The sequence below is a fragment of the Halichoerus grypus genome, chromosome 1, assembly GCF_964656455.1.
Source record: "Halichoerus grypus chromosome 1, mHalGry1.hap1.1, whole genome shotgun sequence".
NCBI lineage: Eukaryota > Metazoa > Chordata > Mammalia > Carnivora > Phocidae > Halichoerus > Halichoerus grypus.
This window is the reverse complement of record NC_135712.1, coordinates 122,780,655-122,808,299: the sequence shown is the minus strand read 5'-3', so window position 1 is coordinate 122,808,299 and position 27,645 is coordinate 122,780,655. Positions and strand designations below refer to the sequence as shown.

The following is a 27,645-nucleotide window of genomic DNA, read 5'->3' as shown; positions in this document are numbered from 1 at the left end:
CCTGCTCAGCAGGGAGTCTGCTTCTCCCTCTGACCCTCCCCCCTCTCATGCTCTCTTTCTCTCTCATTCTCTCTCTCTCATATAAATAAAATCTTTTTAAAAAATGAATAAATTTAAAAAATGTTTCATGGAAATTTGGTTTAAGGCAAGTGCTGGAAGGGTCTTATGAAAGGACAGATAATTTCCAGTAACAGGTAACCAGAGAAAGTTTCACAGAAGAGATGAGCTGCCAGTTGGGACTTAATGGATTAGTAAAATTGGTACGATTAGCATAAACAGAATTTAGGAAGCAAGGATTCCAGAAAGAAAAAAACACCATGTACAGAAGTGGGAAAGCACAAGACACCTACACAGAGAAGAACAAAGAAATGTATCTGACTGAACAAAAGGTTAAGAATAAGGAAACACAATAAAATATTAGGTTGTAAGTTAGAAGAACGTAACTCACAACAAAAAGGCACTTCTTGTTATCTCACCAAGTTAAAAAAAGGTCAACTTGACAATATTTTTTAAAATGGAATTGAAAAGGGAAAAGACTTCCTACTAAAGGCAGGAAGGTAACAGTTCAAACTCCCTATAAAGTGAAACCTAAAAAAAGGAAATTGGGAAAAGGAAAAGAAGAGACAGATGTAGAAGACACTGGGAAATAAAAATTTATCAGATTGGAATCTAATTAGATATAGGAGAAAAGGAAAGGAAGGGGGGATGAGGAAACTCAATGGTGATTCACGTTTTAATTGTGAATTCCTGGGAGAACTGTGCTATGTTTTAACAAACTTAAGGAAGTCCGAACTAAAAACTAGTCAATAGGAGAAATATCAAATGAAAAATTAGTAACAGGCAACAAAGCTGGTTTGAGAAAGGAGATACAAGTCCAAATGATGAATACATTTCAAAAAGTGATCATAAAAGTGTGTAGGCTTAAGCTACAAAAATCATTTTATAAAGAGATTACTGTTTCTTAGAAACATAAAAAGTGCTATAGAAAATGACAAATAGGCAATTCAGAAAAGAAACACAAATGATCAATATTTCAAAACATATTGTTAAAAAAAATTTTTTTTTTTTAAGATTTATTTATTTGAGAGAGACAGACACAGCAAGAGAGGGAACTCAAGCAGGGGGAGTGGGAGAGGAAGAAGCAGGCTTCCCGCTGAGCAGGGAGCCCGATGCAGGGTTCAATCCCAGGACCCTGGGATCATGACCTGAGCTGAAGGCAGATGCTTAACGACTGAGCCACCCAGGCGCCCCCATATTGTTAAAATTTTACACCACTTAGAAACAAGCAAATTCTTAATAATCCATATAATCAACAGTAAGATGGGTAATGCTGTGTATTTTGCTGTGTGAAAGGCCAACGAATAATACACGTCCAAAGCTTTCAAAACATGGCATACTTTTTTGACTGACCAACTCCAATTTTAAAAATTTAGGATTTAAAAAAAGATCAAAGGATCTAGAAAAATTTATTTGGGAAAGTTTATATCCGCACGGAAAATGTATTTGTGAGATAGTTTATGTCAGTATGGGTTAGATTAATGAAGAATTTTTAACATAAATGTTCGATGATGGGGGATTAATTAATTTGGTACAAAACACCATAAAGCCATTAAAAATTATGTAAAATATTTAAATGTCATGAAATTCATAATATTCTACATAAAAGTACCAAGTAATTTAGGAGATCCAACTCTTACAAATTTACCTGTTACCCTATTCTTCCGATGCTTATATTTTTTTTGTATATTCTCCATCTATGTGTATGAATATATAGAAATTAAAGTAAAAATTGTATCTCTTTTTATTTACCTTTCCTTTTCAGCCAAGGCAAATGTAAAAGTTAAATAATTCTGAGAATACAAGTCCAGGTTGTCATTTAAATAGAACAAAGAAAACAAAATCCTTAATAAAACATTAAACCAGAGACTAAAGTTAGGTTAGGTTACAGATGTGCTGATTTACATGACAACTAATAGCAAAATGAAAACCTGGACTGAATTCTAACCCAGGGAGAAACAATTTTTTTTTCTGTCCTTAGGGCATTACTAGGACAACCAGTAAAAACTGAATGAAATGTACAGATAATAGTGTTATATCAATATTATTTTCCTCATTTTCATAATTGTTCTCTGCCTGTGTAGGAGAATGTCTTTGATTTTAAGGAAATTCATACCAAAGCACTGGGAGTAAAGTGGCACCATGTCTGTTCCTCTCAAACACTTCAAAAGTAATAATAGATAAATATAACAGACCCCCTTATCCATAGTTTCACGTTCCTCAGTTCAAGTTACTTGCAGTCAACCACAGTCCAGAAGCAGATGATCCTCCTTCTGACTTATCAGAAGATCAATAGTAGGCTAACACTATGACACAATGACATCATTCACCTTACTTCATCTCATAATGTAGGTATTTTCTCATCTCACATCATCACAAGAAGGGTGACATTTTGAGAGAGACAACATTCAAATAACTTTTATTACAGTATATTATTTTAATTGTTTTTAGTTGTTGTTGTTAATCTCTTAACATGCCTAACTTATAAATTAAACTTACTGGGGTGCCTGGGTGGCTCAGTCAGTTAAGCATCCACCTCGTGATTTCAGCTCAGGTCATGATCTCAGGGTCATGAGACTGAGCACCATGTAGGGCTCTGCATTGAGTGTGGAGCCTGCTTAAGATTCTCTCTCCCTCTCCCTCTGCTCCTCACCCCCACTTGCGTGCACACGTGCTCTCTCTCAATAACTAATAAAATTAAACTTTATCATAGGTATGTATATACAATAGTATATATACAGTTTGTTCCCATCAGCAATTTCAGGCATCCACCGGGGGTCCCCTGTAGATAAGGGGGAAGGATACTGTACAGGTTTACATATAAAAATATATATTTACATCTAATGTGTGTATATATAGAGGAGAAAATATGATAAAACAATCATAGCAAAACGCTAATATGTGGACAATCTGTAGGAAGAATGTGCATAGAAATTTTTTGTAGAATTCTTGCAAATTTTCTCTATCTGAAATTATTTCAAAATAAAAGAATTTTAAACACCAGGGGAAAAAGAGTGACAATTTAACAAAATTAAACACCATTCATATATTCAAAGAATACTTACTGAAAGTCTGACACTACTACACAGCAATAAACAAACCAGATAAAAATCCCTACCTTCATGCAGCTTATTGTCTAGTAGGTGGAGATAGACAATAAATACCTAAGTAAAATGTTTACTATGTTAGAAATCAAGTGTTGTGGAGAGAGGGGAACACACACACACACACACACACACAATCATGTGTGTGTAAGTCTCCTTGGGTAGGAGTGAGGATTTGCAATTTAAAATATCACCTTCAGGGAAGGTGACAATAAGATGAGACAGGGCCCTAATACAAGGAGCAAGCCTGACAGAGTTGAGCAAAAGTATATGATAGTGGCTTAAACCAGTTTTGTAGGAAAAAATTACTGGCTCAATTTGAAAATCAACTGGACAGATTTGCTGATATACTGAATACCGGTGAGAAAGAAAATGTCAGAGATGACTACAGGTTTAAAGCCTGAGCAACTAAAGGGTGGAAGCCACCATTATTGAAAAGAGGTGGGCAGCGGATAGGCAGCTTGGGAGTTTGGTTTTTTAAACATTGTGGCCCCATTAAATATCTAAAGGAAGAAACTAAACAGACATTTGAATGACTCTGGAGTCCAGGGTAAAGTCCAGCCAGGAGACATAAATCTGGGAGACATAAACTTATACATGGTATTTAAAGTCATGAGATTGGATGTGATCACCAAGGGAGTAGTGTGTGTTGACAAAGGAAATGATGTCTATTATTTGTTAATATAATCACAGGGTTAGTATAAACATGAAAGTGTGTATGTTTAGAGATCGTTAATCATTTGAAAGCTACAATTACGAATGTGAATTAGGAAACTATAAAATAAGAGTGGTTTAATAACAAACAAAAGTCTCTGAAATAATAGTATACCAAAAAGAAATACCAATAATGAGATGCCCCATAAGAATTTAAAAATGAGAAGAATACTACCCATAACAGAAAGTCCTTATACTATTTATTTTCATATGGCTCAGTAAACAAATAAAATCAGAGATCATGAAGTCTTCTTAAAAAATATAAACAGTATTAAAACAGCTAAACAAAGCACATATTAATCAAAACTTAGAATTGTCCAAAATGGAGCCAGCTAACTAAAACTGTCTAAGCAATCTTCAGAACAGATACTGGAGAACATGCAAATCTGATCATTCTGACAACTATACCTCTCAATATAAATTAATAGCTTGGCATTTTGGAATTCTTGATAGAAAGACTTCAGGAGTTTAAGATACGAGTTGAAACCCTAGCTAGGCCACTTATATGCTGTGTGTGACCGTAGTCAAATTACCACTTCATACTTTTGTTTTCTACTTTGTAAACTACATATAAGACTATTTCATAGTACTGACGTTACAATTAAATGACATAAATAGCATCAGCTTAGTGCAAAGCCAGGGTAGAAATTCAGGAAGTTGTGTTGTTTTCAAGATCAAGAAATGGGCTTGAGTCAGGTGGAAGGAAGTATAGATACCCATGAACTGGGTAGATACATATGAAAATATGGACTAAAGTCTAACACAAGTCTCTAGAATGCACTATCCTATCCTGGCAAACTCTTCTTCAATTCTATAAACATGGGATGGAAATGCACTATTTACCTATTAGATTATGGAGTAGCAATTTTAGTAAAAATTAAATATTTCTAACCACAGAGGAGCTAAATTTGGATATGCATACTCCTTTTCAACAAGAAAAGCAAAAATATTATAGGAATGCAGCTATAGACACATCAAAATTAGACACGTTCTAAAGAATAACATAATAGCTTGTTGAAGAGGTGATAAATTCTCTTTAGGAAAAAAAAAGGCGTTCTTGAAGAAGGAAGCACTTAATCTGAATCTTATGAAGTTAAGAATTTCAGTTGGAGGAAAACAAATTCAAATAAGTAATCATACAGGCAGTTCATTCTCCTACCTTCAAGCAAGTTTAGTCTTTTTCCAATTTGCACGTATAACTCCTGAATCCTAGTGAAAACAATGTAACTTGCCTATAGCCTCAGAAAAATCATACAGTGATAGTAAGGAGAATAGTCTCCAGCATCCAAGTGTAAAACTCTTTCACTTTTCCAAAAATGCTTTCATAAGGAATATTCTACCACCAAATATTCTAACAAAATTGAGAAGTATTATAAAGAGTGATTTTAATGTATGTTTTTCCTCCACAATTTTTTCCTTTTAAATAAAGGTGGAATATATGAGTGTAGAGAAAATGGTAGAAGTCATCCCTCTAACCTTTTTTTAAATTTAAGATTGTGCTAGAAAATTAAAGGTTATGAAGATTCACTGAGGCTAACTAAAAACTGAGGCAAAGAAACATGGATAGAATAGCAGTAACATAAAAAAAAGTTGCAAGGACATATTTATAATAACTGGTTAATATTACCATTAACATTACCATCAATTGCAACCAGTGGATTTTATTTGCATCATGATTCAAACCAACAAACTATACCTTAAAAATGATAATATTTAGGAAATGATTATAAACTTTAAAGTTGTTATTTGGTGATATTTATACAATATTTTTATCTTGAGTATGATAATGATATTTATTGTAAAATAAAGATAAATCAAGTCCTGGGCAGAGGACCTAAATAGACATTTTTCCTAAGAAGACATACAGATGACCAACAGACACATGAAAAGATGTTGAACATTAATAATCATCAAAGAAATGCAAATCAAAACCACAATAAGGTATCACATCACACCAGTTAGAATGTCTAGTATCAAAAAAAAACAAAAAAAAAAACAAAAAAAACAAATAACAAGTGCTAGCAAGGATGTGGAGGAAGGGAACTTTCATTTACTGTTAGTGGGAATGTAACTGGTACAGCTACTATGAAAACCAGTATGGAGATTCCTCAAAAAATTAAAAATAGAAATGCCATATGACCTAGTAATTCCACTACTGGGTATTTACCCAAAGCAAATGAAAAGACTAATTCAAAAAGATCTATGCAGCCCTATGTTCATTGCAGCATTATTTAAAATAGCTAAGATACAGAAAAAACCTAAATTGTCCATTGATAGATAAATGGATAAAGGAGATACATACACACACACACACATATATTGGAATATTATTCAGCCATAAAGAAAACTGAAATCTTTCTATCTGTATAGCAAATGGATGGACATCCATACAACATGGATTGATTTACAGTGTATTATGCTAAGTAAAATAAGTTAGATGGAGAAAGACAAATACCATATGATTTCATTTATATGTGAAACCTAAAAAACAAAACAAAGAAGACAGAAAGCGATTCATAAAGACAGGGAACAAAGTGGTGGTTGCCAAAGGGGCAGGGGGAGGAGTTGAGGGGGTGGGTGAGCAAAATAAGTAAAGGGGATTAAGGGGTACAAACTTCCAGTTACAAACTAAATTAGTCACAAGGATAAAAAATACAGCTTAGGGAATATAGTCAATAATACTGTATTAACACTGTACGGTGACAGGTAGTAATTACACTTATCATGGTGACCACTGCATCATACATAGAATGGTCAAATCACTATGTTGTACACCTGGAACTAATAAAACATTATATGTCAACTATACTTCAATGATAAAAATTTTAAGAAGAAAAAGCAAGCCCGTATTTTTTAGAAATGCATTCTGAAATATTTACAGATGGAATGATGTCTACATAACTTGAAAATAAAATGGGAAGGAAATACGGGGTGGAGAAATGAAAGATTAGCCATAACTTGATAGCTGCTGTAGCTGGGTAATGGTTATATGGAGAGTTCATTATAGTATTATGCTTCTCACAAAAGGAGACTGAAATTTTCCATAATAAGAACTTTCATAAAATAGAAAAAAAATTGCTAATACCAAATCATATCATAAAAATGAGTGCAGAATAGTACAAACCTTACCCCTTGACATGGTGAGTGATACTGTCTCTGAGAGCTTATGCTACCTTAAACTGAATGATGACTGGTGTACTCAAAAATATATAAAGATATCCTCTCAAAGTATGGATATCCAGAGTTCTTCTAAACTTCTCAGTCATGTATCAATGAGAATATATTGACACTGGGCCAAAATCCCAAACTAAATACTACCAAAATGCACACTTAAGAGCTCACAAGAAATCAGAGTTGCATCTAAAACGCAGGGAAGTCATAACTAACTACATCTGATTTCATATTAATCATCTTCTCCATGTCTTTATATGGATCATAATTTATTTACAAGTGAAGCATGGAGAGCAGAAAAGATACTAAAATCAAATTCCTTTTCTGATCACTGTCAATCCAATTCATGAAGCGAAGTTTCCAAGAATCTCTAATATGCCACCAAAATTTTTAAAAAGTATTAACAGAACTAGAATTAACAAACAGCTTATATCAAGCCCCTTTACTCAGTAACCATTACAAGAACAAAGACAAGTATAATACATACTGGAGGCCGACCAGGACGACCCCTTTTTCTTTTTCCTTTGATCTCTGTCTCTTCAAGTTCGCTGCCAGCATCAGAATGGGCAGTAGTTTCATTAGTTGAGTCCCTAGAAAATGTGATATATTATTTTAGCGAACAAATTAATTCATATATACAATGCAGTTCTGTTCCACTACTTTCCTTACCTCCTGGAATATGGCTGATAAGAAGTGTTTTTTCTTCCACTTCCAGAAAAAATCTTTAGGAAACTGAGTTATCCTTCCTGCCTGTATCACATAACATTAAGTGACATGAATCCCCAAATGATAGATAAACAAAGAGAAGGAAATGATTGTGGAAATGGCAGCTGCTATATAAAATATAAATGAAAATTCAGTTGTAAAAGATGAATTCATCAATACAAAAATTTAAGTCTTAGGAATTTTATTCATTTTTTAAAAATCATGAAAGTCAACAGTGTGCTAGTAAAAGTTTAACAACTGGCTCTTCAAAAAAAATATGATTAAAAATGTTATAACAGATATATAACAATTTACTGACAATAAAAAAATACACAATATTCTTATTGTAAATTCCATACAACTAATCAATTCACATAAAATGATAATTTTGCCATTCTTGTGTCCCTACCTAACCTTTGGTTGCAAGTGATGAACAAACACAGTTTTGAAATGAAAGATCACTGATAATTTTGTTCACTTAATGAATAGGATACAAGTGAAATGACAAAGACATTTGTTAGAACTTCACTCATTGGTCAGTGGTGTGGGCAACTTCTTACTGAATCAGTAACAGTTCTCAAATACTAGAAGGACACTTCCTCACTATCAGAGGAAGTATATTATATTATATATTATATTATAATAGCTATAAACCTGATATACCTTTAAATTTAATCTGCATTATTAACAATAACTTCATCACTTTAGGTCTAGAGACAAATGACAAAACAATAAATTGAGCCCTGATCTGTAGTGTTTACTGCTTTTCATAATGTAAATATTCCTACCACAATTTCAAACTGCCAAAGTGATATCAACAGACTTGAGAAGTAATGAACAGTAGTAGTGCACCACTAAAAAGTATTTCTACCATATAAATAGAATAGGTGTAAATAAAAAATTCAAAAATGTAGAAAACAACAACACGTAAAATAATTAGAAAGTGGTGAGTTTTGAGGATTTGTTACTTTTATTTTTAATATGATTTAATTTTAAGTACATAAAATTAATATATTTTATTGTATTTTTATAATGACAATGTTAATTTAACTGGGTCACAAAATTCCTGTAAATTTAATATTCAGCTCTCCAGGACAGTACAGGCTGGCTCTAGCACACCACTGAAAAGATACAGATAGTACGAACAACAACTTCTTCACTAAATTTTATGTTACTAACAGTATAAAGATATGCATAAAACTGCAAATACAACAAAGGGAATACAGCAAAGGGGAGTCCAACACACAATCTATTATTTCTCCATCTGCTTCAATGAATGCTCTCACTATCATTTCCTCTTTGTGTCAATTGCATAAAGCTCAATTCTTTAGTGTCAGCTACTGTTCCCTTTTTACCACAGTCTCCGGGAGATCTCATCCAGTTGATGTATAACTTCTTTCACTTCAATACATTATCAACAGACCTGATCACCCATTTCTCCAAAGAAGACATACAAATGGCTAACAGACACATGAAAATATGTTCGTCATCATTAGCCATCAGGAAAATTCAAATCAAAACCACATTGAGATACCACCCCACACCAATCAGAATGGCTAAAATTAACAACTTAGGAAATAACAGATGTTGGAGAGGATGCGGAGAAATGGGAACCCTCTTACACTGTTGATGTGAATGCAAACTGGTACAGCCACTCTGGAAAACAGTATGGAGGTTCCTCAAAAGAGTTAAAAATAGAACTACCCTATGACCCAGCAATTGCGCTACTAGGTATTTACCAGAAGGATAAAAAACTAGTGATTTGAAGGGGCACACGCACCCCAATGTTTACAGCAGCAATGTCCACAATAGCCAAAGTTTGGAAAGAGCCCCGATGTCCACCGACAGATGAATGGATAAAGAAGATATGGTACATATATATATACAATGAAATCTTGCCATTTGCAACGACATGGATGGAACTAGAGGGTATTATGCTAAGCGAAATAATCAGTCAGTGAGGGAAAGACAAATACTATATGATTTCACTCATATGTGAAATTTAAGAAACAAAACAGAGGATCATAGGAGAAGGGAAGGAAAAATAAGATAAAAACAGAGAGGAAGGCAAACCATAAGAGACTCTTAACTCCAGGAAACAAACTGGGGTTCCTGGAGGGGAGGTGGGTGGTGGGATGGGGTAAGTGGGTGATGGGCATTAAGGAGGGTGCATGATGTAATGAGCACTGGGTATTATATGCAAGTGACGAATCACAAACTCTACCCCTGAAACTAATAATACACTATGTTAATTAAATTGAATTTAAATTTTAAAAAATTTTAAAAATAGACCTGGATCATCTATAATTCGAGATTTTTAAGTCACATGTAACATGCTTCTTTGAATGCCACATCAAATTCACCAAATACCACATATAAAAATTAAGTCCAACACTGACTTATTTCTAGCTCTCTGCTCATGGCAATATAATTAACTGATTTATTTAGTTAATGCATGAGTGTACTTTAAGTTGTTATGCAAATTTATTATGGTCACCGTTATCCTGTCTTACTCATATTCCTAGAATCATATCAATCTTCCTCTTGTGCCATTAGCTAACAAGTGCTCCCAAGTTATCCTCCATATAATAATTCTCCAATTCTTTCCATGATGAGTACCATAATCACCACTCCCTGAATTAATCTCAACTTATCTATTTCTATTTCCCTCATGCAAGGCATTCTATATGACATATTGCCAGTAACATTCTTAACATCACAATTATTTCCTTACTTGCAAATCTTCAAAGGTGATCTGGTATTTAAAACCGTAAACAGAAAAAAGACAGATTTCCGAGGAAGATGGCACAGTAGGAGGATCCTAGGCTCACATCAACCCACAGATACACTAGATAACACCAACATCAAGATTATATAACCCGGAAAACAACCAAAAGACTGTCACCAACAGACTCCCCACAGGTAAATGTAGAGAAGAGGCCACATCAAAGAGGGGAGGAAGGACAAAGACTTGTTGGGAGCCAAACAGACCCACAAGACTGTCCTTGAGAGGGCAGGAAAAGCCAAAGGCACAGACAGGAGAGTAGAAAAGACACCACACCAGGCACACCAGGCACCCCATGCATGTAGGACCCCCACTAGGAAGACTAATCACCATAACATTTGGCTTTAAAAACCAGAGGGGCTTAACTTTGCAAGTTCTTACAATCACTGGGGCTTAACACCAGGAACTTTAAAAAAAATCAGCAGGCTGCCTCTGGGAGAGCTAGAGGGCAATACAAAACAGTCCCTGTCCTTTAAAAAAAAAAAAAAAGGCATGAAATAGCATAACAAACAGCCCCAAGGAGATACAGAACAGAAGCAGCAGTCTGAAAAACGACTTGGGTTACGGAAGGGAGATTTGTTTACTAACCTCAGAACATATGCTGGAGGGGCAGGGATCTTTGGGAGACTTCTCCAAGAACAAAAGAGCTGGCAGGTGCCATTTCCCTCCCCATCACTCAGCCTAGATACATGGACACATACAGACCCAGTACAAACACACTCTCCATCTAGCTTGCTAAAACAGCTCTCTCACTCTCATGCTTTCCTGTGGACCCACCCCCTCCAGCCCTGCCTCTACAGGAGTCTATCCAAAGCTGTGCCACAGGCAGGGAAATGTGCAAGCAGTCCCAACAGGGACTAACATGACTCCTGCCCTGGGTAAAGGGGAAGAAAACCAACATACCAGTTTGACTGCAGTCCAGGCAATGGGCTGGAGGCAGACAGCTGGTCTGACGCAGGCACTCCCCACCAATGAAAGTTTCTCATGGGTCAACACAGGGAGAGTACCCTGCAGTTTGGTGCTACTGCAGCTCTGGCAAATGCCTGTCCTGACCTAACTAAATCCCAAGACCACCCAGACAGGCACACTAATAACAAAGAACCAAACCCTGCCCACAACAGGCAGAAAGAGCCATCACAGAGGACCAGACTGAAGGCAAATGCAGCTCAGCCACAAAAGCAAGCTGCATAAAACACTCACAGGAGACACCCCTGAAACCAAAGGTTTGGGTGAACAGGGGACACTGCACTGTAGGGAACTCAATAGGAGGAGATGTAGCTGACTTTCCTAAAACACAGAGACAAAACATAAGACACAGAGAGTTAGAAAAAAATGAGGAGACAGAGGAATATGTCCCAAATAAAAGAACAGGACAAAATCACAGCTAGAGACCTAAAATGAAATGGAGGTAATATGCCTGAGAGAAGATTTAAAGTAACAGTCATAAAGATACTCACTGGATTTGAAAAAGGAGTAGAGGACCTCAAAGAGAGCCTTAACAAAGAGATAGAAAATATAAAAAAGAACCAGTCAGAGATGAAGAACTCAATAATTGAAATTAAAAATACACTAGAGGGAATAAACAGTAGACTAGAGGAAGCAAATGTATCAGCAAACTGGAGGACAGACTAATGAAAAGCAATGAAGCTGAACAGGAGAGAGGAAATAATGATAATAATAAATGGAAACAGACTCAAGCAGGATGCCTGGATGGCTCAGTTGGTTAAGGATCTGCCTTCGGCTCAGGTCATGATCCTGAGGTCCTGGGATAGAGTCCAGCATCAGGCTCCTTGCTCAGCAGGGAGCCTGCTTCTCCCTCTGCCTGCCACTCCCCCTGCTTGTGCACTCTCACTCTCTCTCTGAAAAATAAATAAATAACATCTTTAAAAAAAAAAAAAAAGACATAAGGAACTCAGTGATACCAATAAGCATAACATTTGCATTATAGGGAATCCCAGAAAAAGAAAGGAGAGAAAAGGGGGAATAAAATTTATCTGAAAAAGTAATAGCAAAAGCTTCCTGAACCTGGGGAAGGAAACAAAAATCCACATCCAGGAGGTAGAGAGGGCCCCCCCAAAAAATCAACCCAAGGAGGTGCCCACCAAAACACATTGTAATTAAAATGGTAAAAAGTAGTGATAAAGAGAGCATTTTAAAAGCAGCAAGAGAAAAGGAAACAATTACATACAAGGAAAACCCCATCAGGCAATCGGCTGATTTTTCAGCAGAAACTTTGCAGACCAAAAGAGAGTGGCACAATATACTGTGCCACTGAAAGGAAGTGCTGAAGGGAAAAGACTTGTAATCAAGAATACTCGATCCAGCAAGGCTATCATTCAGAATACAAGGAGAAATAGTTTCCTAGACACACAAAAGTTAAAGTAGTTCATGACGACTACACCAGCCTTACAAGAAATGTTAAAGGGGACTTTCTGAATGGAAAGGAAATACCATAAAGCAAGAGTAATAAAAGTAGGAAGCAGTAAAAATAAGTATGTCTATAAAAATCAGTCAAGGGATTCACAAAGCATTGAATCACTGTATTTTACCCTGAAACTACTATAACAATATATATTCATTATACTGGAATGAAAGTTTTTATAAAACTTTTTAAAAAATAAAATTAAAATTATAAATAATATTGATCTAGTCCAGGGCTACACAGTAAATATATTAGGCTTGGGGGTCTTCAAGTCTGTCTATTATTCAACTCTACCATCATAGCCTGAATGCAGCCATATATAATATGTAAGTGAATGGACATGTCTGTAGTCCAATAATATTCAGAAAAGCAGGAATCTGAGCCACTAGTAGTAGTCAATTCCTGATCTAGTTCATCTTATTCATCTCCACTAAAGAATAATAAATCATACTGCATTTTTCCTCAATTTAGACCAGATTATGTTTACATATACTGTGTGCTATTTATATACATTATCTACAATAAACATGCACAAAAACCTCATAAGAAAACATATTATATCAATACAAACAAATGAAAGATCTGAAAATATGATAATCTTGTCCATAGTCACATACCTAGTAAGTGGCACAGTCCACTTAGATTTCAAGGTAAACCTGAATTCTCTATCTCCATGTCAGGATACTAGACTGCAAATATTATGTTTTCTTTTTCTCTTGTGTGGACAGAATCTACTAGTGCTTTTGATGCTTTAAATCAGAAAGCAACTATAGGAACACGTTTGTTTTAGCATATAATATGTAACCCATTCATGAAAATAATTTATCCTTGAGCACTACACTTTACTGATAAAAGAGAAAGATACAATTTATTTTCTAATTCTGCCAACTGCAGCCAGTTTAAAAGGTGATGGCTATTACCAACAAATTACTAATACATTACAATTAGTACATGTGTGTATGTGTGTTTATTACAATATACAAGAATACATATATAATCTTTTTTACTTCAAGCAATAGAGAGGATATAAGAATACAAGGAAGAGTTTCATATTATCACACCCTCCCTAACTCTGAATCCCAATCTGAAGAATAACAGTTTGACCACTACCCTGCCATAATTATTTATATTTTTACACATAAAAATATATAACAAAATATGATTTATTTGCTTATTTGTTTTACTTTCTTCTTCTAACTGTATTTCAGTTTTAAAATTTTTAATTAATAGGAATCTTCCATACAAGTACAAAGAAGTCTGGAATAGTACTCTTCATCATACATATGAAATTTATTTAATTACTTCCCTATCAGTGAGCACTTAGATTATCTCTAGCTTTAAACTATTAAAGAGCTAAAACAATTGTCCTTATACAATAACTCTTATTACATAGTAACAAATTTCTCTCTAGAACAGACACAGAATGCTTGATCAAAAATTCAAACTTTGACCAACTGCTGCAAAAAAACTACAAAAACCCTACCAATGGCTAATGTTCACATTTATAATACTACTAGACAGAAGTTAAGAAAGTGGAAGAACCAGATCAAATCTTATAAGAATGAATTTTTATTCCCTAAAACTCTCTAAATTCTGTCTCTCTCTCTCCATTTGCACTGTAATCACTCCAGTTCAAGTTGTCAACATTTAACTGGCTTGCATACTGCAATATCCTCCTCCTAATAGGTCTCCTTGCTTCTACTGGTGCCTCTCCCAAATAATCACTATACTACTCTGAGAGTGATTTTCTAAATCTTTCCCATGCATCTCTTCCATTCTTAAAATCCTAAAGTGACTTCTTCCTGTCCCTACAAAGAAAAACTCAAAATTCCTAATATCATTCAAGCAGGTCCCTGTATGATATAGCCCCACTCTACTCACAAGCTCACAAGCCTTAATCTCATGTCACTCTCCATCCCCAACCCTGAAAAAAGAAAAAAGAGGAAGAACAGCTTTATTTCAGTCTCTCAAACATACCATGATTCCTCTTAACTCAGGGTCTCTGTACATGCCATTCCTTCAACCTGAAATTAATACCCTATCTCTTCTTCTTTCCAAACCTTTCCTCTGCTTCAGAGTTAAGCTCAATTGTCTTTTCCATAGAAAAGTAGACTAAATCAAGGCATGTGGTAAAATTCTCACAAAATTCTCTAATGTACCTTCCTAGCACCCATAATGGCAGATCTATATATTTGTGATTATTTCATTAATACCTATTTATATAAGCTTCATGACAACACGGACTGAATCTCTACTACATGCTCTTTCGCCCCAGAACCTAACATACCTTCAGATACTGTATTATGTAGCAGAATATAAAAATATGTGGTAACTGATAATATTTTACAGTGCCTAATAGTAAACATCACTAAGGTGACAAATTCATCAGTGATAATAATATCTAAGTAAGCTAAGAAATAACAAGGTCGAGTGCCTGGGTGGCTCAGTTGGTTAAGCGACTGCCTTCGGCTCAGGTCATGATCCTGGAGTCCCGGGATCGAGTCCCGCATCGGGCTCCCTGCTCAGCAGGGAGTCTGCTTCTCCCTCTGACCCTCCTCCCTCTCATGCTCTCTCTCTATCATTCTCTCTCTCTCAATAAATAAATAAAAATCTTTAAAAAAAAAAAAAAGAAATAACAAGGTCACAAAAAAATTTAAAAAAAAACAAGGTCACTCACTGGAATTACCTTTCTTGTGTCTACTTATAATAATTATTACTGAATTAAACATTAAGAACTGATGGGTCAAAATATTTTTGTTTTTGAGGAGACTGTAGAGAATCAATTTCTTTTCTCCCTCTTTTTTTGAAGTAGGCTCCACGCCCAGGATGGAGCCCAACACAGGGCTCGGACTCACAACCCTGAGATCAAGAACTGAGATCAAGAGTCAGACACTCAACCGCCTGAGCCACCCAGGTGCACTGAGATCAATTTCTCATATACTGTCTTCACTTTACAAATGACGGAACCTGAAGTTTACAAATACTGAGAAATGTATTTCCTTTCATTACAATGCAGACATGGTATTGCTGGCTGGCTGGATTAAAGAAGGTAACATATGCTGCTAAAATATATGTCAAAATCCTCAGAGAACTGTATGCCCCCAATAAATGTTCCTTAGATCTCAAATGACCGAGAGTAAAATCTCCCACTGACAGAAGGAAAGCAAAGTTCATTTACCCACCTACCAGATCACCACTATCTACTACCCATAATCATAATACAGGTTTACATTTTAATGAAAAAAATTCAGTTACCAAAAAATGATGTTAAATACTATTGTGTCAATACAACTTCTCTTTAAATACAACATGTATTTAAATACAACCTCTGTTCCGTATTTAATCAAAGATATTTCTAATGGGCCTAATCTAATACCTAATAGTATAAGATAAAAAAGTGCAGTTTAGGCAGAAACAAGGGTTATAAAACATTATGTTAAGTATGGTGCTAGAAGAAAAGCAAAGAACATTACAGGACCACAGGAGGAAACCTACCCCAACTTTAAGGGAAAAGAAAAGTTGTGCTGGCGGCATGACACATCAGCTAAGACCTATAGGATTACTGAGCTTGCCAGGTAAGAGCAGGACTGCTGGCAGGACAAAGATTAAAAGAAAGAAAGAAAGAAAATATTATGCGAAGACCTCCAAAATTCTTTAAGTTAAGAAGTATTAAGATACATGAGTTAATTAATTAGAAAGGGTTTACATTTTATCTTCTATATTTGGGGGGGGAAAGGAGGATAGGTATTGATAGTTTTTCAAGCAGGTCAAGAAATTCAGACAGAAGGAAAAACACAAGGCCAGGAAACTAATTAAAAGGTGCCTGCAATCTCTTGGGAAAGAGGTATATAAATGAACTGGGGCAATAAAAATATAAATAATTCCATAAACTGTTGATCACTTTCATTATATCTAAACCACTGTTCTCATACAGGATCACAGTATGCAGATTCCTAATTTGCATCTTGATGAAACCTACAAAAGGGAAAGTATCTGCTACTACACTGATTGTATTTCCCAAAGAATACAAAGTAAGACCCAATTCTAGATCTGTCCTACAACTCCAACAAATCTAATGAGATGCTACCAGAAATGCTAATGCAACCAGAATGGTCCAACAATCACAATCTCAGGAAAATAAGGTGGGGGAAGTGGGAGGGTATGTGTTGGAGAAACAGTACGATATAGGATAGGAGTTTATAAACTTCTGTAAATGGCCCAACAAAATATTTACACTTTGCAGGCAATTCATTCTCTATAACAACTTGTAGCACAAGAGCAGTCAAACAATTTGTAAAAGAATAAAAATGGCTCTGTACCAATAACACTTTATTTATAAAAAACAAGCAGCATGCCAGATTTGGTCTATGGGTCACAGCGTGCTGACCCCTGATAAGGAGAGTAACATCTTCACTCAATACCACAAAAATATTGATATTATGATAGCAAGGGCCATGCACAGATATAGTAATTATACAATCTAACAGTTGTTTGATTTCAGACATTCTGCTCAACTATCAGAAAACCTATGCATTTCATATACAAAAATGTCATTTAAAAAAAAAATAAGAAAACTGTTAATACTTACTGTAACACTGGTAGCTCTGAAGTAATCATTGCTGAAGAGGTCTTTCCACAATGCAGCAAAAGAATCAAGTGCTGTACAACTCAAAACCTTTTAAATAACCTCAAAGTCAATCCTGTTAATTAAAAAAAAAAAGACAATTATTTTATTTCCAGCTTTACTGAGGTATAATTGACAAAGTTGTGCAATATTTAAAGCGTATGTGATGATTTGATACATGTATATACATTGTGAAGGACTTCTCCCCATCAAATTAATTAACATATCCATCACCTCACAAATGAAGGTGGGAATATTGCTATCCACCTTACAGAAATTAAACGATTATTAGAATGGACAGCTGTATACCAATAAATTACATAACCCATTGTTAAATGAACAAATTCCTAGAAACACACAAATTGCCAAAACTGGCTCAAGAAAAATAGAAAATCTGAACAGATGATACTGATGTAAAAATCCTAAAAACAAAAACAAAAACCTAGCAAACAGAATCCAACTACATACTGAATGTAATATATGCCATGGGCAAGCTGAAATTATTCCTGGAATGCAAGAGTGGTTCAACTTAAAAACATTGGTCAATTTAATACATTAATAGAAAGAAAGGAAAATGAACTACATGACCATCTCAATTTACGACAGAAAGCATCTGGCAAAATCTCAAGGGAAACCAAAAAGCCAAATACTCTTTCATAATAAAAACATTTTAAAAACTAAAAAGGGAACTTTCTTAATATGATAAAGGGCCCTTATGAAGAATACATAGGTAGCTTCATCAATGGTGAAAGACTAAAATAAAAGCTTTCCCCCCCCAAAATCAGGAAGAAAACAATAAAGTCCATTTTCACCACACCTTGAAAATGACCACTGTATGTTCTAGCAAGAGACAAGAGACAATTAGGCAAGAAAGAGTTACGAATTACATCCAAACAGAAAAGAATTAAGTTATCTCCATTCAGAGATGGCATAATAGTTTATATACAGAAAATCTCAGAGAATCAACAGCAACAAAATACTAGTAAAGAAAAGTTGCAGGGTGCAAATAACATACAAAAATCAATTGTGTTTATTAGAACTAATAAATGTATCAGTGGTGCAGCATACAAAAAGTAATACAAAAAGTTTGGTTGTGTTTTTGTACACTATAAATGAACAAATCAAGAAGGAAATAAAGGGAAATTTTCCACTTATAATACTATCAGAAAGAATAAAATAATTAAAAATAAACAACCAGGGCACCTGGGTGGTTCAGTCGGTTAAGCGTCTGCCTTGAGCTCAGGTCATGATCTCAGGGTCCCGGGATCAAGTCCCACATCGGGCTCCCTGCTCAGCGAGGAGTCTGCTTTTCCCCCTCCTTCCATCCCTTCCCCTGCTCTGTCTCTCATTCTCTCTCAACTAAATAAATAATCTTAAAAAAAAAAAAAAAGTTTAAAAACATAGTAGTAAAAAATAAACAACCAGGGTGAAAGACCTGTACGCTGAAAACTACAAAACACTGCTGAAAGAAATGAAAGAAGACACCAATAAATGGAAAGACATCCACTGTTCATGAATAGGAAAACTTATTGTTAAGAGGTCAACACTATCCAAAACAATGTACAGATTCAATGCAATTGCTATCAATATCCCAATTACATTTCTGCAGAAATAGAAAATTCCATCCAAAATTTGTTTGGAATCTCAAGAAAGAGACTCTTAAAAGCCAAAACAATATTGAAAAAGAAGACCAAAGTTGGAGGTCTCATACTTCCTGATTTCAAAACTTACCACAAAGTGACAATAATCAAGACTATGTTTCTGGCATTAAGTCAAACAAAGAACAATGGAAAAGATCCCAGAAATAAACCCTCACATATACTGTCAAATGAATCTTCACAAGGATGCCAAGACCATGCAACATGGAAAGGACAGTCTTTTCAACAAATGACACTAGGAAGAGTAGACATTCACACACAAAATAATGGAGCTGTACCATGACCATACACCATATATAAAAATTAACTCAAAACAGATCAAACACCTAAATGTAAGAGCTAAAACTATTAAACTCTTTTCCAGAAAATATAGAGCAAAAGCTTCATGACACTCTACATGGCATTAATTTCTTACATATGACACCAAAAGCATAGGCAGCAAAAGAAAAAATAGATAAGATGGACTTCATCAAAATCAGAAACTTGTAGGGGCACCTGGGTGGCTCGGTCAGTTGAGCGTCCGGCTCTTGGTTTCGGTCCAGGTCCTGATCTCATGGGTCATGGGATCAAGCCCCCAGTAGGTTCCGCACTCAGTGGGGAGTCTACCTGGGATTCTCTCTCCTCTCTCTCTGCCCCTCCCCCCGCTCACAAGCACACTCGTGCTCTCTCTCTCAAATAAATGTTAAAAAAAAATCAGAAACTTCTGTGCATCCAAGGACACTATCAAGAGAGTAAAAAAGAAAGCAAAGGAGGGGCGCTCAGTGGCAGAGTCGATTAAAGTCTCCAACTCTTCGTTTCAGCTCAGGTTGTGATCTTGGGGTTGTGTGTGAGTTTAGAATGACTAAAATTAAAAAGACCATTTCAAGTGTTGGTGAGGACACAGAACAACAGGAAATTTCACATATGGCTAAAGGGAATGAAAAATAGCATATACTTCCGAAAAAAGGTTGGCAGTTCCTTAAAAAGTTATATATACATTAACCATGACTGAGCAATGTCTCTCCTAGGTATTTGTCCAAGTGAAAAGAAAGCTTACATTCATACAAAAACATATATTCAAATGTTTATAAGCAGCTTTATTCATAATTCCCAAAAACGGGAAACATCCCCCAAAATGGCCTAAAGCAAATGACTGGTACATCCACACAATGAAATACTTTCAAACAATTAAAAGGAAGGCTGCTACTGATTGATACATGCCACAATATTGATGAATCTCAAGTGCATAGACTATATACATACTATATAATTCCATTTATGAGATATTATGGAAAAGTACAAAGACAAAGAACAGATCAGTGGTTGTTAGAGGTTGGGGGAAGAAGAGGACTGACTAAAAAGAGACAGCATAGTAAAAACTGGGGGTAAATGTTGCATGCAAATTAACACTTTTCTTTGAAATCCAACCAGAATTTTTTTGTAGAAATTACTGAAATAATTCTCAAATAAATAGGAAAAGAAAAATGAACTATAAGAATCAATCTGGAAAAAAACAAAGTCAGAAGATTCATATTACCTAATTCTTATAAACATACAAGCTTACAAAACTTTATATAAGAAACACAAAGATGGAATGGTTTACATATTCCCATGCAACTTGTATTTTTCACTCAGGAAAGCATTGTGGACATTCTACCTCATTTGTTTTATTTACTGTTTCTTAATACGTATATGCTTTAAAGTGATCATTTAAAAGTATTTTTAAAAAAAGTATTTAAACCATTCTTTAGTGAAAATTTAGCATGTCTCTAATTTTTTACTACTGTATACAATGCTCTCATCTATCCTTCCTCAACTACACAAACATATTTGTAGGACAGATTCCTTGTGATGAACATTTATAAAACATTATACAATTTTTACTGCCAAATTTCTCCCTAAAAATACCGTGCCAATATACACTCCTCTTACCAGTATATGTTGAATTAGTTAAGTATAAAAATATACTCACTATATCTTTACGCTATTTAAAGTATTACAGTTTTAACTTTATACCAATACACCTTTAAAGGTAGAACACATGAGTACACCCTTTCTGCTCTAGCCTGTAACCACCTTGCTTTGAAAAGAAAGTCCACACCAGGCTTTTAGACCATATACCAAGATGTCTAATGATGATTTGGGGACATTTGCAAGATTTTGAAATTTTCAATTCATGGATATTTTACTTAAGAAAAATAATCTGGTGCATTCTTATTCTCTACTCACTTTTCTCACTGAGTGTCTTATTTTACTGAGCACATCCAACTTTGTCTTAAAAATCTGTACATTTTGCCTGTGTACTCTGTACAGCTTTAGAAATATTTCCCTCAGTGGAGAAGATATAAATAAATGATGAGTTCCAGTCTTTCCCTTAACATTATGCCAACTCTTAATCTAATTATTTTGTTCTAATCATAGCTTTAAAAGCCTTATTTATCCTTAGTATTTTTCAGAAGCCATCCTAACATTATTCCTATGTTCTCTCAATTTTATAAATCCTCCTTGGCCACATATGAATCTATTCTGTTTTCATAGGTCATCTTCCTTAAACTGGTATTGCTCTGTAACCACTTAGATTTCCTTTTTTTCTTAATATTCAGAACGCCAATATTAATTAAATAAGTATCTACTGAATACTGCCTACACGCTAGGCATTGTGTTAATTTTTATTTTCAAGAATGAAAATTCCCCATTTTTTCAGAGTTAGCCTGGTTTTGAAGATACTCTACATAAAAGACCATCCCTTCCTCCTTCCCCCACCCCCACCTCTCTCTGGAAGTTTTTCTAATATCAAATACATTTCCCATGATGAGGAATTTTGTTCTCTACGCTGACCTGATTACTTCTTCTTCCATTTCTCCAATCAGTGCTCTCTCTCAAAATAAAGTGCAAGAGAGTTGTTTCCCTCATTTTGTAAAAATTCTAAGAGATTTTTTTTTTTTAAATGGCAAAACTAGGAAGTATCAGGCAGAAGATCAGTTAAGGACATAGGTAAACTCGATAACTTCACCAATCAACTGGGTATAATTGACACTATCTATAGACTACTTCATCTATTAACAGCAGAATTCACATTCTTCTCAACTTCACTTAGAGCACTGATCAGACAGACCATATTATGAGCCATTAACAAATTTGAAAGAATAAAAATCATACAGTGTATGCTTCACACTACAATGAAATTAGAAATCATCACCAGAAAGAAAGCTGAACAATCCCAAAACACTTGGAGATCAAACAACACAAGTCAAAGAAATTCCAATAGAAATTTTAAAATATTTTGAGCTAAATGAATATTAAAATACAATTTAATAAAATTTACAGGTGCAGCAAAAGCAGTGCTTAGAGAAAAATTTATAGCATTGAATGCATACAATAGAAAAGAAAAAATCTAAAATCAATCATCGAATAAGCTTTCGTCTTAGGAAACTAGAAAAAGAGCAAAAGCAAGCAGAAGAAAAATAACAATTAAGGCAGAAATCAAAGAAGGTGAAAACAGTAAATCAACAATGAAAATAACTGAAACCAAAAGTTTTTTCAAAAAGATCAAAAAAAAAAATCAATAAACTCTAGGCAGGCTAATTAAGAAAAAAAAGGAGACAAGACACAAATTACTAAAATGAGAAATCAAAGAAGAAATACCATTACAGAATCCCATGACATTAAAAAAAAGGTATACTGTGAACTATTCCCACAAATTTTATTAACTTAGATGAAACAGACGAATTCCCTGAAAGACACTACCTGCAAAAAATCTGAACAGTCCTATTTTATTTAAGAAACCGAATTAATAATAGCCTTCCAAGACAAAAAAACACCAGACCCAGATGGGTTCACTAACGAATTCTACCAAACATTTAGGGAAGAAGTTACACAAATTCTGTACAATATCTACCAGAAGATGTAAGTAGAGGAAATACTTCCTAATTCATTCTATGAGGACATTATCCTAATACCAAAACCAAACAAAGACATTACAAGAAAATTGCAGAGCAGTATCTCTCACAAAGATGTAAAAATCCTCAGCAAAATATTAGCCAATCAAGAATTTTAAATGTATTAAAAGAATTGTACACCACAACTAAGCAGGATTTACCCCAGGTATGCACAATTACTAACATATGAAAATCAAACAATGTAACCTATCACACATCAAGAGGCAAAGAAGAAAAATCACATGGTGGTATCAATAAATGAAAAGAAAGCATTTTCACAAAATCCAACACACATCTGTGATTTTAATAAAAACTCTCAGCAAGTAAAATAGAGGAGAGCTTCTTCAACTTGATAAAGAACATCTATAAAAATCCTACAGCTAACAACCTACATAACTGTGAGAAACTAGAAACTTTCCCACTAAGAACAGGAACAAAACAAGAACAACTCCCTCTTACCATTCCTTTTCAGCACTATCCTCAAGTCCAAGCAAACGCATTAAGACAAGAAAAGGAAATAAAAGGTATACAGACTGGGAAAGAAGAAATCAAGCTTTCCTTGTACACAGATTACACAACTGTCTATGCAGAAAATCTGAAAGAATATGGCCCCCACCCCCCCAAAAAAAACCCCATCCTCCTGGAACTAATAAGCAATTACAGTAGGGATGCAGGATATAAGGTTAATATATAAAATACCTTTTATATAAGCAAACAATGAATCACTGGAATTTGAAATTAACACAATGACATTTACCCTGGCACTAAAAAAAAAGAGAAAACAGGTATAAATCCAACAAAATATGCACAAGACCTATATAAGAAAAATTGTAAAACTCTGATGAACAAAATCCAAGAACTAAATAAACAGATACCTATTTCACATTCCCAGATAAGAAGACTCAATATTGTCAAGACATCAATCCTTCCCAAATTGATCTACAGATGCAACACAATCCCAATCAAAATCCCAGCAAATTATTTTGTGTATATCACAAACTGATGTTAAAGTTTATAGGGAAAGCAAAAAGACCCAGAATAATCAACACAGTGTTAAGAGAGAAGAACAAAGTTGGAAGAATGACACTACCCAACTTACTATAGAACTATAGTAATCAAGACTGTACCAAAAAACAAAACAGATCAATAGAACAGAATAGAGAGACTGGAAATAGACCCTCACAAATACAGTCAATCGACCTTTGACAAAGGAGCAAAGATAATATTATGGATAAAAGACAGTCTTTTCAACATACGGAACGAGACATCAACATGCAAAAAACAAAAAACAAAAAACAAAAAAAACAAAAACCCTTAAACACAGATCTTATATTCATCACAAAGTTAACTCAAAATGGATAAAAGACCTAAATGTAAACTCAAAAGTATAAAACCCTTAGAAAATAACATAGGAGAAAATCTAGATGACCTTGGGTATGATGAGGACTTTTTAGATACAACACCAAAGGCAAAGCTATGAAAAAAATTTTTGACAAGCTGGACTTCATCAGAATTTTAAAATTCTCCTCTGCAAAAGACATTATCATGAGAATGAGAAGACAACTCACGAACTGGGAAATAATATTTGCAAAAATATTTTTGTCTTTCTAACTTCTGAAGTGTCATTCAAAATATACAAAGAATTCTTAAACCCCAACAATAAGAAAACAGACAACCTATTAAAATATGGGCATAATTTCTGAACCAATACCTCAATGAAGAAGATACACACATGGCAATAAACTTACGAAAAAATACTCAAACATCTTATGTCACTAGGGAACTGCAAATTAAAACAAAACAAAACAGTGAGATACTGCTACACACCAACTAGAATGGCAAAAATCCAGAACACTGACATAACCAAATGCTGGTGAGGATGTGAAGCAACAAGAATGTAAAATGATACAACAACTTTGGAAGACAATTTGGCAGTTTCTTACAAAACTAAACATACTCTTAAAACATGATCCAGCAGTCCATGCTCCTAAGGTATTTATCCAAAGGAGATGAAAACATCTCCGTACAAAAACCTGCATATAGGTATTTTTAGCAGCTTCATTCATAACTGTCAAAACATGGAAGCAACCAAACTGTCTTACAGAAGGTGAATAAACAAACTGTGGTATATGCAAACAATGAAATATTACTCAGCCCTAAAAAGAAATTAGCTATCAAGCCATGAAAAAGATATGGAGGAATATTAAATGCATGGTACTAACCGAAAGAAGTCAATCTGAAACTGTTACATATTATATGATTTCAACTACACAGTGTTCTGAAAAAGGCAGGACTATGAAAACAGTAAAAAAGATCAGTATTTGCCAGAAGTTAGGGGGCAGGAGGGATGAAAAGACAGAGCACAGAGGAATTTTAGGTCAGTGAAAGTTTTCTATATGATATTATAAAAATGGACAGGTCATTATACATTTATCAAAACCCACGGAATATACAACACCAAGAGTGAACCCTAATGTAAACTATGGACTTTGGAGGATAATGATGTGTCAGTGTAGGTACCCTGACTGAACAGATGTACTATTCTGATGCAAGATACTGATCCTGGGGAGGCTGTATGTACGTGGGGACAAAAGGGCTAGGAAGTTCCTGTGTCTTTTGCTCAATTTTGCTGTGATCCTAAAACTGCTCTTAAAAATAAAGTGTACTTAAAAAAAAAAAAATTAAATAGCTTATCAGCAGTTTAATGTTTTCAGCATATGCTAATTTATGTCCATATATTGTAATATCTTTTTCTCTGGACAATCTTATAATTTTATGTGGATTTAAGAACATGTATGCAAGAGTGCATGTGTACTCACAGATACAGAGGAACAATGCCCTTTCTACTTAAATATTTGGTATCTCCATCTGTTTGTCCTGCACTCACTGCCACAAATGATGAGAGGAAGAAAAATGCAGAATATAACTGCTACTCTGTTCATTTCCTAGCATAAAACTCTGTTTTATAAATTCTTATTACCTGAATGAAGAACAAAGGTTAAAGAGAAGTATCTGTAGTTTCTTTCCAATTACATGCATTTTCACCTGCATAGTACAAGATCCTATTTTAATCCGAAAAATCATTCTGTAAAGACATAATACAATCTAATTCAGACCCTTTTATCATTCCTAATTATTTATCTGAGTTGTCTTAAAGAATCTCTTAGCAGTGGGGGCACCTGGGTGGTTCAGTCGGTTAAGGAGCCGACTCTTGATTTTGGATCAGGTTATGATCTTGGGGTCATGGGATCGAGCCCTGCACTGGGTTCCCACACTAAGCGCAGAGTCTGCTTGTCCCTCTCCCTGCCTCTCTCGTGCACGTGCAAATAAGTAAAATCTTTAAAAAAAAAAAAAAAAAAAAAAGAGAGAGAATCTCTTAGCAGTGAATGTGTGTGTATATATATCTGCAGGCATACACACACACACACACACGATTTCCAAAGCAATGACTAAAATGACAATTATATTATTTCTAAAACTGCTTTTCAACAATCGGTAAGTACTACCCTATACCAAAATAGAGGAAGATATTCATTTACTATTTTTACTAGAATTATGATTGTTACCTTTGCTTATAATTGCAAATTAAAGATATTAAGAGAAAAAATTTTGTCCAGTATTAACACACATGAATATATACTTCATACTATACAGAATTTAAGTAGCATTTAATCAAGAAACAAAGTTCTAATCTCTCTTCCCAGTAAAATGTAGCCTATACAATCGACCCTTGAACAACACAGGTATGAAGTGCATTAAGTCCATTTACACATGGATTTTTTTCGATACAGAACAGTACTATAAATGTATCTTCTCTTATGATTTTCCTAATAACACTTTATGTCTCTAGCTTACTTTACTGTAAGAATACAGTACAGAAAACATATACAAAATTTGTGTTAGACTATCTTACTGGTAAGGATTCTGGTCAGCAGTAGGCTAATAGTAGTTAAGTACTGGGGTAGTCAAAAGTTATATGCAGATTTTCAACTATGAGAGGAGTTGCACCCCTAACTCCCATGTTGTTCAAAGGTCAACTATAAATGAGAAAGATTTTTTACCTACTTTATTGAATAAAAAGAATGCCAAAATAGAATTAATCCTCCAAGATACATATCAATTCACACTACAAGATGGCCCAAATAGGAAACAGGCAGCATTAAGACACAAGAAATGAGGAAGCGGTAAACTTTTGGAAATACTAATCTAAAAAATTTCAAATACTAAAGAGAGAGAAGGATAATTTACACCAAAAATGAATTATGTGCTCAATGGGACAGAGTATAAAAGGTTCATCAGTAAGAGCAAGTTGGTTCATTAGTCTGCTTTCTCTTCTAATAATGTATTACAAAAAGCTATCCTTCTTAGCATTTCTGAGTAATACTAACTTTAAAAATCAGAAGGAATATAGCAGAGTGGCTTAAGAGTTTGGGCTCTTAACAGATATGCTTTCTAACTATAACGTACTTTGCCTCCGTATTCCTATTT

General features: G+C 34.6%; 1 protein-coding gene across 2 annotated transcripts in view; it reads right to left on the bottom strand.

Moving 5' to 3' along the window:
* The window catches only part of STAG1 (STAG1 cohesin complex component), a 426,191-nt gene that overhangs the window by 298,154 nt on the left and 100,392 nt on the right, over positions 1 to 27,645 (bottom strand). The window contains exons 2-3 of one of the 2 annotated variants that reach the window (XM_078071550.1): positions 17,547 to 17,658; positions 7,534 to 7,636 (exon numbers count right to left, since the gene is read on the bottom strand). In XM_078071550.1, coding sequence (XP_077927676.1) covers positions 7,534 to 7,636; positions 17,547 to 17,575 — 132 coding nt within the window. In that variant the 5' untranslated portion in view covers positions 17,576 to 17,658. Of the gene's footprint in view, positions 1 to 7,533; positions 7,637 to 17,546; positions 17,659 to 27,645 lie in introns of those variants that run through there. The other variant, XM_078071557.1, reaches the window with a different exon arrangement.